Source organism: Anthonomus grandis, chromosome 9 (assembly GCF_022605725.1).
Source record: "Anthonomus grandis grandis chromosome 9, icAntGran1.3, whole genome shotgun sequence".
NCBI classification, from domain to species: Eukaryota; Metazoa; Arthropoda; class Insecta; order Coleoptera; family Curculionidae; genus Anthonomus; species Anthonomus grandis.
Window position 1 is genome coordinate 30,807,087 of NC_065554.1, and position 17,862 is coordinate 30,824,948.

Here is a 17,862-nt window from a genome sequence, read left to right on the forward strand (position 1 = left end):
GTTTACGTTTTTTAATTCTTTATAATTGGATTATCGTTTTATTTAATTTTTGTGGTTTTGTATTTAATGGTTTTTGTTCACTTGTTTAGTTTATATTTGTCAACAAAATTTTCAATGTTTTCTCTAATAATAAAGCACTGTTGAATTTTTATATTTCAGGTTCTTCAGCGATTTGAAATTAATTTAAGGTTGTTGAGGTCATCATTTATTTATTCCAGGCATTGAAGCTGATCAATTTTGCCAGTTTTCAGGACATTAATGTAATTTTTGATACAATACCAGGCATTTTAAATTGTTATTAGATAAATCTTATTCGAATTGGATTCCTAGAATTTTTCTTGCAGGCATTTCAGATATTTGAATTCATGTTATTTCAGGTATTTAAAGCCACTTTAAAATAATCCCTACTAGTTGAAGTAATGATTTATTTATTCCAGGCATAGAAGCTGATCAATTTTGCCAGTTTTCAAGATTTTAATGTAACTTTTTATACATTTTCGTTTGTATTTCTCCTGGATTCCTGGAATTTTTATTGCGTGAAATTTCGGACATTTGAAATTAAAAAAATATTGAAATAAATCAATTGTTTATTTAGACCTACCGGAAAAAATAACGATGGCGGTAAGTAAGGCGTACTCAGCATTATCGACCTTCATCGAGTACATGGTGCGACAAAAGTGCAAGAGATCCTCGATGGTCTCGCCCATTCCCGCCAGGTTGTAGCTATCGGTGGAGTAGGGCTGATTGTTGGCAAACAGGATCGAATCCGTCTGACAGTCGTACCGTCGCGCCATCCTGAACATCATCACTTCACTCGAACACGCCTGGAAAATCATATTTAATAATAATAATATTAATAATAATAAATCATTTTATTGTTCCATAACATTTACATAGTTTATACCCCTTCGCCCCTAACGCCCTTCCATTCTGGGGTACATGTAGTGCAACTCAATTTGACCGTATTTTTAGACTACAAAAGAGAGCATTACGTTATACACTGAGACTTAAATACAGAAGTCATTGCCAGCATTTCTTCAAAAAATTTCAAATATTAACTTTTCCATCTTTATTCATATTTGAGTCCCTTTGTCTAATACGCAAACACGGTTCAGCATCTGATAGGCCTTCCCATAGTTATCTACTTAGATACACGGAACATGATCTATACCTGCCTACCCCACATTCAGAGTTGGTCAAAAGTTCCATATTATATAATGCAAAAAAAATGCACAATCATCTGCCATTGGAAATTAAATCCATCACATCTTTTTTTGCATTTCGTAAAGCATTAAAAGCATTCTTACTGGAGAGAGCTTTTTACACAGTTAACGATTTTTTTTTGTAATCATTGATTTGAAATTTCGCACTAGCAGATTATGTATTTTTACTATCTGTACATGTTTAGGTATACTGCTTTTTGTAGCTATTTTAGGATTTTTTATAATTTTTTACTTTTTTTTTTAACGTAGAGAGATTTTTTAATGATCTTTTTCTTTGACATTGTATACATTAAATTGTATATTTTATAATAATATTTTTGACTACTTACAATTTCTAAATTGTATTAATCTGTATATATTGTAGATAATATATTCTATTTATTTATTTATATTTTTTTTAAATTTTGTTTTGTTTTTCTTTTTTTTTAATTGTGTTTTGTTTGCATTTTTGTGTCTTTTTTGTTTTACAGCTTTGTCTACAAATTGTAACAATTTCTTGACAATAAAGCATTGATTGATTGATTGATTGATTGATATAATGTTTACATACATATAATGCTGGAACTAAAGGCTTTTTATTCAGCATCCCTCCCAAGGAAGGGGCTGTTAAAGCCCATGCATTGCTATACACTTTTCATTATAGCACTCAAATAACCTTCACAATAATTCCTCAATTTTTGCCAGTAACCCAATTATATATAAAGTAGGCAAAAAGAACCTACATTAAACCAAACTAACAATGTGGACGAATAATAATATTACTATCTACATCTACCCTAGATCTGCTAAACTCAATGATAAAAATCTAAATTTGCAAAAGGAGTTGCTGCCTGATTTTATTTTTTAAATACACAACAGAAAAATTAAATGTATTAATTTTGAATTTATTAAGGGTGGAGGCTATGTTATATGAAATGAAAATCCCTTTTTGAAAGACTCTTTATTGTGTCTTGAGATTGTAAAAATATGTTTTCTTCGTACATTAAGATTATGGATATCCGTACGGTATACTACTTTCTTATTAAGATAAATAGGACATTTATATTTAACAATGTTATAAAAAAAGCAAGCCGAGTGCAATATTCTTCTATTGTACATAGAAAGCCAATTAAATTCCCTGAGCTTATGTGATACACGCTGCCTTCGTTTAATGCCGCATATAAATCGTATACAAGAGTTTTGTACTTTCTGCACTCTTTTAGCCTGAGTTGTGTCCAAATAGGGCCCGCTATCAGCAAAATTAAAATGTGACAACACAAGTGCTTCACACAATTCTATTTTTGTTTTCCTTTCTAAAGAATGGTAATCTCGGTGGGAAAAAAGGGATTTCAGGGCTGAGTAAGATTTTTTAATACATGAAATTATATGTTCATCAAATTTAAGTTTATTATCAATAATTAAACCTAGGTTCCTTGAAGAGTTTTTAAAAGAGATATTACACTGCCCAATAGTGAGTCTTAATTTATTATAAATTATTTCTCGAAGTCTTTCACTGCAGAAAAGTAAAGCCACTGACTTTTGTGGATTTAATTTTAATAAATGATCTTCCGATAGTGCGTTAAGAGTTTTAAGATCTATGTTTAGTCTAAAATTTGCCTCTACAGCATCCTCCGGCTTAAACGAGTATATTAATTGTGTGTCATCGGCGTAAAAATGATATTTACAAAACTTTAAGGATGCTATAAAATTAGACGTATAAATGGCCCAAGACACTTCCCTGAGGAACACCAGCAAAAATAGACATAAGTTTGGAAAATGTACTATCAAGCGTTACTCTTTGCGTCCTTTTACTTAAAAACGACTTAGCCAAAGCTTGGGCATTAACACCAAAACCACAATAAGATAATATGGCTAGTAAAATATCATAATTTAGCATATCAAAGTAGTTGTGCAGTTTTTCTGGCAAAAGGTCGTTGGACCACACGAAGCCTGAAATTTGGGACGCCATAACCTTTTCCAGAATTTTAGACATAGATGGTAAAATAGAAATGGATCTAAGTTGACTATAGGTCTCAGGATTACTCACTTTAGGAAGCGGAACCACTATAGCAGATTTCCAATCACTTGGAAAAACTGAATCTCGTAAACAACAATTTATTAAGTGGGTCAGGTAAGGTATAACAAAGGGGCAGCATAATATTAAAAAAGTGCTATTAATATTGTCACTTCCAGATGCAGTTGACTTCATGTTAAGTATAATATAATAGAATAGTTTCCTCAGTAACCTGAGTAAAATTAAATTCCTTATTTGTTTTTTTGTTTTTTTTTTATGAAAATCCAAGAGTTCAGGTTTTGGAGAAATAGTAGAAATCTTGAGTTTAGTTGTGGGATGGGATCGAAGGAATAAAAACAAACGTCACTTTATGTACTGGCCAACGTTTCGCAATAATTTTATTGCTTCATCAGGGCCCTAAGGTAACAAAAAAGACACAATAAAAAAGGATTATTCTATATAAACAAAATTTAACTTTTTGGGGTTATGTTGATACCACCAAAAAAAGAAAAAAAACAAAAAAACAAAAAAAAAAACAACTAAATCTTAGATTTGAAATAAAAAAAATTACACAACAAAAAAAAAAGATAAAATTGCTTACATAACAGTGTGATTTTGCTTGTCATAAAAAAATCATGTTTACAGGACACACAGGTAACATAGAATATATAAAATATTGTTTTTTTAACAAAAACGGTTTAAATTGATGGGTTGTATCACAGACAGTTGCTTTAAAATTGATTCTACGGTGTACAATAATAATTTAGCATCTAGCCAGAAAAACTGGGTATGCGAGAACACAATAGACGCATTCTTTTTAGTGATAAGAACCAAAACAGTCCCAAAAGTTTACATTTTGATTTGATCTATTAGATTAAAATAAGAGGAACTTAGATTGTCTATATCCGTTCTTTTATTTACCGCATTATTATGTTTTTTTATGTTTATCATTTCGGCTAGAAGACTCTTTTTAAAAAGCTGCTGTTGGCCCATAATTGTAGTCTTGCCAAAATTAAAATTGTGTCCTGTATTCATTTTGTGCTCAGCTAAAGCAGTAGGGTTTTTTTTTAAGGGCTAAATTCCTACAATCATACTCATGTTCGTATAGGCGCTGCCTCAAATATCTACCCGTCTGACCAATGTAACACACATCACACCCAGAGCAAGGTATTTTATAAATAATGTTAGAATGTAAATCAAAGGCGTCTTTAGTTTTAAGCTTCGTAAAGAAATGTTTTCTTACCGAGTGTTCACTTCTTTCTGAGATTTTAATAACATCAGATTTTGATTGTATGGTCTTTTTAATTTTATGAGAAAGTGTGTTAATGTAAGGAATCTTGAAATAAGCCAATTGATTATTTTCATTGTTTCGTGTAATATTTTGAGTAATGTTCTCGGTGTCGTTAATTATTTTTTTAATAATTGATAGGGGGTAGTTGTTTTTCTTTAAAATTGTCTGAACATAATGAAGGTTTTTTTTATGATATTCTGGACTAGAAAGTCTCAAGCACCGATGTTTTAGGTTTTTTATTACATTTATTTTGTGTGTCATAGGATGTTCTGAAAAATAATTTAAAATGCGTTCTGAAAAAGTTGGTTTTTGATACCAATCTGTTTTTATGGTACCATCTGTGGATCTCATGACTTTAACATCCAAAAATGGAAGACTACAGTTAATTTCTTGTTCGATAGTGAATTGTAAACGTGGATGGAAACTATTGAAGACTGATAGAATTTCGTTTTCTTTTTTATTTGGAATTGCCGTGATTATGTCATCAACGTACCTACAGAAAAAAGGTACATTAAAAGATAGTTCAGAAATACACTGATCTTGTAGTTGTGCCATTACAATGTCTGAGCATATTGGGGACATGCAGTTTCCCATTCCTAGGCCAAAAATTTGGGTATAGAAATTTTCACCATGTTGGAAATAATTATTCTCAATACAAAAATTAAAAAGAAAAACAACTGTTTCAAGGTCTAGCGATGTATTAGGCCGGAAAAGATGCCACTTTTGGGTGATTATATCAGTTACTAGGTCCACCGGTATATTAGTAAATAAAGAAACAACATCCAACGATACAAGAATATAACCTTCAGGGACTGTTTGCTCTTTAATGTAATTAGCGAAATCAAAAGAATTTTTCACCTATAGGATACCTACCTACCTATATACTATATATACCTATATATACCTATATATACCTACCTATAGGATCGCAACTAGAATTTATTGAAGAAATAGTAGAGTTAGCTGCATTGACAAATTGCGTGTTGATTTCATTAAGATTTCTTAGCTTCTAAGCTTTCTTAATCTTTTTTTTTTTTAATCTGGAGCTAAGTTCTTACCTTTAGTAACGCGATCTGATCCTCCCTCAGGAGCTTATCGAACCCTGGTAACCTCTTGGCGAACTCCACGATCAACTGAACGGTCAGTATCGTGATTTCGGTTATATGCCTGAACCGTACTTCCCGTTGGTCCTCGTCCTCCATCGGTTGGTTCTAAAACATCTAAGTTGACTCAATCAATAAATGACAATGTAATGCCCTTACCAATATCCTTTTGACGTCCTCCTCCGAGGGGTGTTCGTATTCGTTTTGAAAGTAAACGAGTCGATGTATCAGTTCTTCTTGTTCGGGAGAGATCGGTTTCACTCCCGTGGACTTTTCGCTCTCGGACAGTTGAGAGAAGAGAAGCTAAAAAGATACATTTATAGACGTTTTCCTAGTAAATCCGCTGATTAAGTTGAATTTTTTATTGTTTCACTGCGGTTAAAATAACGCGGCAGTGACGCCAGCATCTAAATAAATTCGGCAAGTAATCGCTGCATAGTGACATAAAAATGTGTGGCCCAGGCAATTTTTTTTTATTGTGTTTACAGATTAAAGAAAAAATTTTAAGTAAAAATACTTTTGAAAAAAAAAAGATTTGCCAAAAATACGGTGCTATAGTGGACAATATTCTCCCGTTTTCCTATAAATTTACTTGCTACACATATCAAGCACAAAATCAAGGAAACGAAAAAAAATTTCATAATTTTCAGGATACCTCCAAGCCCAATAAAGTAAAAGCAAACTGAATAAGTCCAAAAAGTACATACACTTCCATAACAGAATTTAATTCTTACAGATACACAGGGTGTCATTGAAATGGTGTAAAAAAATTCGGGGGGTGATAGTACTCCTAAAAATTTTAAAAAAAGTTCCTATAACTATAGGGCGGAAAATGCATATTAAGGGAGTTAGGGGCACTGAAAGGGTAAATTTAAAAAACGGTTTTTTGAAATTGTAGGCTTAAAAAACGAGATAAAATTTCGAAAAAAAATCCTCTGCCATAAATTTTGACCCAAAATCAAATGGTGATACTGAAAAATAATTTGGAAAATCGGAAAGGGTAGTTTTTGCAAGGGTAGGGGGTTAATTCGTGAATAACTTTTTTTAGGTTATTTTTTTCGCAACGTGGGTTCATTTTTTAAAAACTACATACTTTTTCCTACAAAAAAGGTACTCTTGTTGCACATCGCCCAGAACGATGGTTTTCGAGAAAATTGAAGGCAAAAAGTTTGCTCTGATGGGTTGCTAACTGGTTAAACAACATAAACCTATGAAAGTTATGGGGTTTCAAAAGTAAACACGTAGTTATTAAATAATTAATTAAAAAATCTAAATTTTATGATTTTTAAAACATCTTATTGCTTTAAAAAACGAAATAAACCAATTACCAAAATTCCTTATTAAAATAATGCATTTCTTAATTAAATTTTTTAAAGCAATACGATGTTTTAAAAATCATAAAATTTAGATTTTTTAATTAATTATTTAATAACTACGTGTTTACTTTTGAAACCCAAAAAACTTTCATAGGTTTATGTTGTTTAACCAGTTAGCAACCCATCAGAGCAAACTTTTTGCCTTCAATTTTCTCGAAAACCATCGTTCTGGGCGATGTGCAACAAGAGTACCTTTTTTGTAGGAAAAAGTATGTAGTTTTTAAAAAATGAACCCACGTTGCGAAAAAAATAACCTAAAAAAAGTTATTCACGAATTAACCCCCTACCCTTGCAAAAACTACCCTTTCCGATTTTCCAAATTATTTTTCAGTATCACCATTTGATTTTGGGTCAAAATTTATGGCAGAGGATTTTTTTTCGAAATTTTATCTCGTTTTTTAAGCCTACAATTTCAAAAAACCGTTTTTTAAATTTACCCTTTCAGTGCCCCTAACTCCCTTAATATGCATTTTCCGCCCTATAGTTATAGGAACTTTTTTTAAAATTTTTAGGAGTACTATCACCCCCCGAATTTTTTTACACCATTTCAATGACACCCTGTATTGTTCATCAACTGAATATACAGTGTGACCCAAAAGTTATGTCTAAATTCATTAAGCGATAGATTTTTTGCATAAAGCCTCGGACTCGTCGATTTTTTATGTACGTTACAGATATTGTCAAGTGTACGAGGAAAGTTACGGTTTTCATTTCACGGTGAAGTTAACGGAACGAGAAAAAATAGATAAAATTCTGTGCGTAGTTGGATTTGGTGATGGAACACGTACGTACTCAATGAGAAGATGCTCAATTATTCACTGAAATTAACCCTGATCATCCTCCGATATGTTAGAAGGTGATGAGCAGAATAGTGGCTAAATTCAGAGAATTTGGCCATGTTAAAGATCTGCCGAAATGTGGACTTCCTGATGCTCGAAATAAAAATGAACAACTTGACATTTTGCGTTCTTTGGAAGGAAATCCAGGCACACCTCTGACGCAGATAGGGGTTAATTTAAGTTCATCAAATAGTTATGAAGCACAAATATCACTTGTATAAAGTTATTTCAGTGCAAGAATGTTATTTAATGACAATTTCGATATGCCACATAAGTTTCGTAAACGTTTGCAAAATATGTGCATTCTAAATAATAATTTAGTAACAAATATTATTTATTCGTCCTATTTGAATGATTATGTGAACGGACAAAATTCTCGATATTGGGCAACAGAAAATCCCTATTGGGTGAAGAAAGTGAACACCCAATACCTTCAAAAACTAAATGTGTGATGTGGAATAGTGCGCGGAAGAGTAATAGATCCATTTTTCATTGAACAGACTTTAACGGGACAAGGACAAGTATATTTCGATTTTCTCCAATATGAATTATTACATTGGACTCATGATGATGCTCTTTCGCACTATGCTGATGAAACATTTTCCAATCGGTGGATGGAAAGAAGTGGACCCATCGAATGGCCCACTAGGTCTCCCGACCTAAAATCACTTGATTTTTTTTTTGTGGAGATACCTCAAGTCGAAGGTATTTGTTAATAGGCCAAATAGTTTAGACGACTTGAATGAGAGGATTCGTAAAGTAGTATTGGAAAATGGGAAATGATTGAAAATGTGCAACGAGTTTCTTTTGAAAATTGGTACATGGGTTGTTCGATTAAAATTATTGGACACCTATTTCAGGGTTTTTTGAAAAATATACAGGGGGTTGAGAAAAAAAAATTTTTTCAGAAAAATTGATTTTTTTATAATGAACCCTATCAACAACCCTGTAATTCATAAACCAAGAGGGCTATACTTTTGAAAATTGGTACATGGGTTGTTCAATTAAAATTATTGGACACCTATTTCAGCGTTTTTTGAAAAATATACAGGGGGTTGAAAAAAAAATTTTTTTCAGAAAAATTAATTTTTTTTATAATGAACCCTATCAACAACCCTTTAATTCATAAACCAAGAGGGTTACACTTTTGAAAATTGGTACATGCGTTGTTCAATTAAAATTATTGGACACCTATTACAGCGTTTTTTAAAAAATATACAGAGGGTTGAGAAAAAATTTTTTTTCGGAAAAATTGATTTTTTTTATAATGAACCCTATCAACAACCCTGTAATTCATAAACTAAGAGGGTTATACTTTTGAAAATTCGTACATGGGTTGTTTAATTAAAATTATTGGACACCTATTTAAGCGTTTTTTTTCATCAACAATCGGTGAATGGAAAGAAGTGGACCCATCGAATGGCCCGCTAGGTCTCCCGACCTAACATCACTTGATTTTTTTTTGTGGGGATACCTCAAGTTGAAGGTATTTGTTAATAGGCCAAATAGTCTAGACGACTTGAAAGAGAAGATTCGTAAAGTAGCATTGGAAAATGGGAAATGATTGAAAATGTGCAACGAGAGTTTATTGATTGCTTGGGATATTGTCAAGCCGTGAATGGCAACCATTTTGAACATTTTATTAAATTTTCGCAATTTTGTTACATGAATCGTGTTTTTTTCGATAATTGTTGACTTAAGGTATAAGACGTGGTGCCTGAAACATACGTAGAATTTCACGTGAAATTCAAAAAAGAAATTAAAAAAAAAATGCTTTCATTTGAAAATCATTAAAGTACAAGATGGTCCATTTGAATTAATTTTTAAACATATATAAAACCGAAAATTTATATTTTAGTAGTTACGGGAACATGGTTTATAAGTCTGGATAGTTCAATTTTTTTCTTAACCAGGATGATTACAATGCAGTTTTTGTTAACAAAAAAAAAAACATACAGATGATGTCAACGTTTTTATGGAGAAATCAATAAATAATTAATTATCTTTTACTTCCAGGCTTTTGAACACATTTTTTGATTGTTTCTAGGGAATTCTAGTGTTTTTATTTGGAGAAAATGCACATTTAAAAATGACATTTTAATATTTTTGGCACTTTCCAATTAAATTTTACCATGAAGACCCTTTTCTTTAATCAAATCCATAAAAAGCGTTCCTCTACGCCCATTATTCACGGTTTTTATTAGCATTTTTACTGGTAATTTGTTACGTTTCTCAATTTTCTTGTTTAATTTTGTTCTTCAATTTTATTATCATTCGCTTTTTCTGTTTTTTTTTTTTTAACTTTAATTTATTTTAAATTAATAAATATGTGCCTGTAAAGCAATTCTTCAACATGTTCTCCTTTTCCCTGTAAACTGACTTATAAATGTTACTGTTTATTCAAGAATAAAACGGTCAAACTTTTAAGTCCGATATTTCGAAGATTATTTGAACGATCCTTATGGGACAAAAAACATGTTATTCAGAAGAATATTCTTTACAAATAATTTTTAAGGTTGACAACAACATGCCTCCAAAATCCAATTTATACTTCTCACGATATTAAGAAACAATGACTATGTACAAAACGTGGATTAATTATCGAAATGTGCCCCAGCAGGAATGTTTGGTCTAATGTGATTTTAATCTAGATTTAATATTACAATACTTTAACTTTCACTTGTGATTATATTATGATGTAGATTGTAGGTGGGCTTAATGAAAATTGATGAAGAAAAAGTGCGGTTCAACAATTACAGTTACTACCAACAAAAGCTTCAATACCCATAAGTATCTTTCATATTTATCTGAAATAGAATTATCCCGTTATATGCCGAAGTGCATATAATATCGCGAAAAAAAAAACGCTAAAACTCGATTTTCTCACCAAAGGTAGATGATAATAATCGGGTGTATCACACGCCGGCTCGAACACTCATTATAACAAATTAAACGTATTGAACTAGTCGCTTATAAGCGCTAAATATGGTCCGATGCGATGGCAAAATACATGGGAACAAACTCTTTTTTTTTCTTCTGATTTTATAAGTGGTTAACAAATAACTCGCTCTCACATGATCGTTTGCATAAAGTGCACGACGACGTATTTAGCTCGATTTTTCATATTTTCTATAGTGTGGTAAAGGCAGTGTATATCAACTCTTATGCAGAAGTATGAGTGATTTCGACATTAATTACGAGCATTAGGAACCTTTAAAATAAATTAGCTTGTATGGAAATCGATACAAATTCTCCTATTTCAGCAACTTTAGGCATGTATTATGAAAAAAATCTGTTTTTAATTTAAAATTTTATGCAGCTCAAGCAACACACGATAGTTAAATTTTTGGTTTACACCAGATGTACATTTCTGCTTGAATTTCAACTATAAATATTGGATAAGATATCCGCGTGATATACGTTAAGGAGAGGAAGTATGGTAGATTGTATACTATTTAAAGACGTTTATAAAATGCGTTTAATGGAATGAGATTGAGCCTTGCTCTTGAGAAATAAAATAGTTAAATACACGTTTTAGTTAAAAACCTTAAGGTTATGTGAGAAAAGTAAAGATAGAAAAACTATAGATTTTTTTATAAACTATAAATTTCTTAAAAAGCATTTTTTTTTCAGGCAGTTGTTTTCTGCGAAAACCGGTTTTTTATTAACTCTACCCTTACCCACCCTACACAACTTACCAGTAAAAAATTAATACGCATGAATAACATTTGGTTTTGTCGTTAATATCTAATCGAATAACACAGTTTGTCTATTTAAATTTTATATAATTTCATATATAAATATTTAGTATAAAAACAGCGTTATTAGATTGGATATTATGGACGAAAAACAGTGAATTTTCAAAAGAATTTCTTACCGGTCAAATGTTTGGGGTGGGTGGGGGGGTAAGGGTTATGTTGATAAAAAACTATGTTTTTGCAGAATATATATATATTCAAAAATTTAATTTATTAACACCATTTATTAAAATTTGAAATAATTTTATGTATTAATATTTAGTATAAAAATAGCGTTATAAGTTTGGATAATATAGACGAAAAATAATGATTTTTTATAAGAATTTTATCAAATATTTGGATGTATTAATTGAGTTTAACAACTAGGTATGTAAATCTCGTGTCCATTTTTTCTAAAATTTTCTCCCTTTTGCAAACAGAATCGTATATGATATACGTATATTCTACAGTTCAATAAATATACCTTGACTATATATGGGTGATAAATATATCAATACCAAACATTTACTAAAAAATCGATATCACACATCAAAATGGTCTAGGGAACACATACAAATATATTAATATTTTTGAGAAGATTGGAAAAAAGTTAATTATTGCAATTTTTTTACATTATTCAAATAAAATAACTTTTTTTTGCAGATTATAATTTACTCATAATTTAGGACCCAAATAAAAATAAAGAACAAAATCCCATTTATTACCGTTTATTAAAAAAAATTATAAAAATAGTAGCCAGATGGTCCACCTCTATTATTAAAAACACTTTGGCATCGCCTAGGCATACTTAAAATTAAATTATTAATTAATTCTTGGGGCAACTCCTCCCAAACATGTGTCACGGCAAGACGAAGCTCCAGAGCGCTTTGAAAAAAGTCAAATCGTTGAAGAAGTTGCCTTTTTAACCAATCCCAAACATGCTCAATTAGATTAAGGTCCGGTGAGGTAGAGGGCCAGGGTAGAAGATCGATTTGATTTTCCTCAATAGCGATTCGTACAAGCCGTGCTCGGTGTGGTGGGGCATTATCTTGTTGCAACAACGAATTTGGGCCCATTTCGCGTAAATATGGATGGAACAATTACATATTATCTCTATAACTTATTCCAGGCATTGTATTTTCCACAAAAATGAGATTCGTTTTTCCGTCAAGTCTAATGCCAGCCCAAAACATTAGTGATCCACCACGTTGCCTTACTACTTCCCGGGCATGACGCAAACGATTTTCATTTCCTTCCTCTCTCCAGACACGAATTCTACCAGAATCAGGATAAAATGAAAATCGAGACTCATCCGTAAAAAGAACTGTGGCCCATCTTTCTTGATTCCAATTAACATGTTCTTGGCACCTCGTTAATCTAAAGTTAACCGAGGAACCCTTAGGGGTCTTCTGGCATGAAAGAAGTCCTCTCTCATGCAAACCGTTTCTAATAGTTTGACCTGAAACCTCGACGTTATACACTCGTGAGAGCTGCTGAACCAAAACAGAGGCTGTTACCGTGGGATTTCTTTGAGCTTGCAAAGTTATAAAACGGTGTTGGGCAAGTGTGGAAACTCGCGACGGGCCTTGATCTAGCCGTTCTTTAACATCATTTGTCTCTCTATATCTTGTCCACAAACGGTTAATTACACTGGGAGATGTATCCAAAGCTCTTGCAACGTCTCTTTGACTTGTTCCTGCCTCAAGCATTCCGACTGCTCTTAGCATTTCCTCTCGAGTTAAATGTCGTCTTTCCATTTTTATTGAATAAAAACTAAATCACAATTGTTCGGTTGGATTGATAACTTATCTGCGTTATTTCGACAAAATGTGCAAAAAACGCTGTTTTGGCATGATGTTCTTTTGTACCCAAATATTTATTTTACTTCATTGGTATCTTAATATTAAAGGTAGTATCTATTCCGTATGAAAATATAAATATATAAAAATTTATAAGGCGAAAAAAACTATTTTTCTAAGTGTTCCTTAGACCATTTTGATGTGTATATTTAGCCTGGTTTGGATACTTACATTTAATGAGGGTAAAGCTACACTGCTTTAAAAGGTAAATATTTTGCTAATTTTTGTAAATCTTGAAAGTTGTTACTTGCATTAAAGGAGAACGTATAGATTGAACGTAAAGATCCACCCCAACCGTTCCTCTTTTAAATCAACCGGGGATGTTAGAATTTGCAGAGATTATTAAATAACTCTAAATGATAATCTAAACATTACTAAAATTGAGTAAATAAGTTCTTCTTAGTAAAACAGATTTATCACATAATTATTGATGATGATAGTAAAGTTTTGACAGTTCTACATACGCATAAAGAGTTGTTTCACATGAATAGTTTATTTTTTCAAAAAGAAAATATTGTTACCGGTACGTAAAGGGTGTCTAAGATAAGGATCCTAAGCATAGGGACCTCAGTACCTATTGAAGTTACAGCTTAGGTTAAATGGGAAAAAAGTTGTGTACTTTGAAGCGTATTTAAATGCCGTTGAGAAAATTCGAAAATTTTCCTGACCCGTCGGGATATTAGGGAAAAACTGAAATTTGTTTAAATCGATTTTTTTATCTCTTAAAAAGTGCTTAACCTAAGCTGTAACTTCAATAGGTACTGAGATCCCCATGCTTATCTTCGACACCCTGAAGTTATGTTAACATCGTTAGCGAAACACGTGTCGAGAGTAAAAATAAAGAGTTTTGGTTAGTGGTAAAACTGTCTCGTAATTTGAGTGTCACACCATAGAACTATTAGATATTAAGGTTTTTATTTAGTATCCTAAACAACTAGCACAGACAAATTTTTCGGAGCTTAAGTGCCTTTTAATCATACTCTGCCTGCATATTTCTAAATTAATAAAGTTTTTGAATTTGATACATTCAAACATGCTAGTTCATGAATATTTACTATAGACTTCTACGAAAGTTGCTTTAACTTCTTACTTGGTAAATGCTGAACCTATTCTCACATTTAAACTTTTGGTTAAAATAGAAAAAGGCATCATATCATTATTAGGCTTGATTTCTAGGTAAAGAAATAATTTTATGGATTTATGATAATTCAAATTCGAGTTCAAAAAAACTTTATTCACCAATTAAAAAATAAAAATTAACAATATGGTAAAAACGACCTGCGCAGCGATTATAAAAAAAAACCGGATTAACATAAGCACCCTAATGCATATGTTGCACAGACGCGTATATCACAGAAACCTAGATGCGTGTCACATGCCACATGTCGAAGCCCAGAAGAAGTCAAGGGAAAAAAATGCTCAGAGGAAGGTGCAAAGTGTTTTAAATTTAATGAAATTATTACTTGTAGCCCCACCAGGCACACTTAGACATATTTCACAGGCTCAATTCATACCCCCAACTAATTGATCATTAAGCAACATGGTTTTAATATATGACGAGAATTTTTGCCTCTTAAAAGTCTTGACCTCTCTTGGCAAGTTATTCCAAAACCTGGTTGCAATGTACTCAAATGATTTTTGATAATTAGATGATCTATGCCGTGGTACTCTAAAATTGTCAATGTGTCGTTATTATAATTATGATAAAAACTATTAAATAAATCCTTTAAATACACTGGCTGACCTGTTTTGAGAATTCAATAAATAAAATTAAACATACGACTTATTCTCCTGTTTTCCATATTTAAAATCAAATTATTATTATTATTATTTAAATAAGGAGTAATGAGGGAGTTGTATGAAATATTATAAGCAAACCTCCCTCATACAAGAGTTTTGTAATCTGTGTGTGAAAATGTAAGAATTTTATTAGGATTTACATAAACCTTTTGATATAGCAATAGAGTTTGTACTTTGGAACATTCCTGGTTTTTATAGATTGTATGTTACTATGCAAATAACGACATGTAGCCTTCGCTTAAAACCCCTGAATAAATAGTTATTTACTTCAATATACCTGATCCAACTGATTACATACAAGTAAGGAACTTTTATTATTTACCTCCGGTTCAATTTTGATGGCTCCCGTGGGCGACCCGTTGGTCGTACTATTAGGTTTGTCCTTTTCCTTGAGCGCCTTCTTCTCTTTCCTCTTGATGGCGCACTGCGGTTCCGGAACCACGCACTCCGGCCTCATGCCCACCGTCAAACATTTTTTTAATCGACACTCTTGACACTTCCGCCTCATGTACATGTCAATGTCACAATTGTTCCCATATTTACACTGATACACTGCGTTTTTCGTTATGCTCCGCCGAAAGAAACCTGCAAACCCGAGTTAATATTTGAGAAAATTCAATTTTTATTTTTACCTTTGCATCCTTCACAGGTGAGGGCGTTATAATGGTATCCGGACGCCCTGTCGCCGCATACCAAGCACAGCTCCTCCTGTTGCCTGGGGGTGGGTCCTTTTTTCTTTTTTGCATCGCAACTGTCCGCACTGTAACCGTTCAGGCTACTTGGAGGTGATAAATCTTCTCTTCCTAGAACAAAATTCATAAATTAGGCCGTATGGCAAATAGTCCTCTCGTGCTACAACCGATAAGAATCAAATAGATTCAAAACTTGGATACATTTAAAGAATATTCTTTGTACCAAAGCTCTTTACTTAATTCAAGAATATTTTAACACTGATATATGACATTGTTGGCAGAATGATGTAAGCCTATATGTGTTAGTTCCTTTATATATTCAATTTTGTTTATCTCTTGTATTTAATTTGTTTTTTAATCAATTTTCCATGACAATATCCCATATTAACATATTACAAACCAATTGAAAATAAAATATATCTATTCATTTATAAAATCGCTACTAATTAATTAAACAAGCATTTCTAAAAAAAGTGGGTCAAACAGATATGATGGAAAAGTTGTGTTAAATTTAATTTTAACACAAAATGTCGGTTAGTAGGACACGCGAATAACATAATACATATACATCAAGACGTTATAGTTTCAAAACTAAGAAAATGAATGTTAAAATACTATTTCATTCATCAAATATATACTAATACTACTACTACTATCATCGTTTGGTCCGCCAACAACCGCAAAACTGGTAGTAGAATGCGACCTCTAAAAGTAGAGTTAATAAACCCATTGAACTCCCGATTGAACCCAATTTATAAAATTCTTGGGTTACCTTTTTTGATCGACCACCTTGACATTCTTTTGCCCACCACAAAACACAATAGGTTCTTGATACTATTCGGAGGGATTCCACCTAATTAACTATTAAGATAAACATTATAAATCAAGCAAATGATGAGCTGATTGGTCTACGAGAGTAAAATTGTATGAATATGTAAAAAAATCCCACTTCTGATTACCGTTATCAGTTCCCCCAAAACACCCAATTTTCATTAGTTTTTTAATGCTATGAGGATAAATATAAATAGGATTTCTCAATGTTATACGAACAAATATACAGATGATGCCTAATTTTATTATTTCTAAGTATTGATTGAAGAATTGTATAAAGGCTCTTGTGAATTAGGGCCAGTCAAGAAATTTCCGTTTTTAAACTGTCTGGATTATTTCAATTGAAAAACTTTTATCAGACAGTTGCCATCATTATTCAATTCTTTTTCATCGTAAATTCCATGCAGCTTTGTCAAAATTTATTTTTTTTTAGGAATTGAATGTATTTTTAGGCAGTTAAATCCATTTTTATAATCTTCCAGGCAGTTGAAATCAATGATAAATTGTTTGGAAGAAGTCAAAGACAATTTCAATTGCCTGGACAAAAAGACCAAAAAAATCGAACCAATTCTCAGTGCCTGAGATAACTCAAAAAGGACGTAGAATGCCTAGAACTACTTAAGAAATTGCAATTAGAACAAAACTGTAAAAAGCGTTTCTCTACAATCATTCTTTACAGTTTTTATTAGCCTTTTTACAAGTAATTTGTTACGTTTCTTAATTTTCTTGTCTAATTTTAGTCTTCAGATTTGAAGATTTAAGCACAAAATGCTCATATCTCTGAAAGTAATAAAATTAGAGAGTTAAAAACTGGAACAACACTTCCTCTAATAAAATCATTGGACACCTATTTCAGCGTTTTCTCCAAAAAAATTTTGCAATCAAGATATTTGCCTTGGAAGTTGGAAAAAAATTTATTTCCAAAAAAATTGAAGATTTTAGGCACAAAATGCTCATATCTCTGAAAGTAATAAAGTTAGAGAGTTGAAAATTGGAATAGAACTTCCTCTAATAAAATCATTGGACACCTATTTCAGCGTTTTTTCCAAAAAAATTTTGCAATCAAGATATTTGCCTTGGAAGTTGGAAAAAATTTATTTCCAAAAAAATTGAAGATT

The 17,862-nt window shown here is 31.8% G+C and overlaps 1 protein-coding gene across 3 annotated transcripts in view; it reads right to left on the reverse strand.

Moving 5' to 3' along the window:
- Positions 1-17,862, reverse strand: part of LOC126740582 (ecdysone receptor) — a 176,170-nt gene that overhangs the window by 18,583 nt on the left and 139,725 nt on the right. For all 3 annotated transcript variants that reach the window (XM_050446662.1, XM_050446663.1, XM_050446664.1), the window contains 5 exons: positions 15,854-16,024; positions 15,544-15,806; positions 5,770-5,913; positions 5,566-5,718; positions 602-824 (listed from right to left, as the gene is read on the reverse strand). In XM_050446662.1, the coding sequence (XP_050302619.1) occupies positions 602-824; positions 5,566-5,718; positions 5,770-5,913; positions 15,544-15,806; positions 15,854-16,024 (954 nt within the window). The remainder of the gene's footprint in view (positions 1-601; positions 825-5,565; positions 5,719-5,769; positions 5,914-15,543; positions 15,807-15,853; positions 16,025-17,862) is intronic.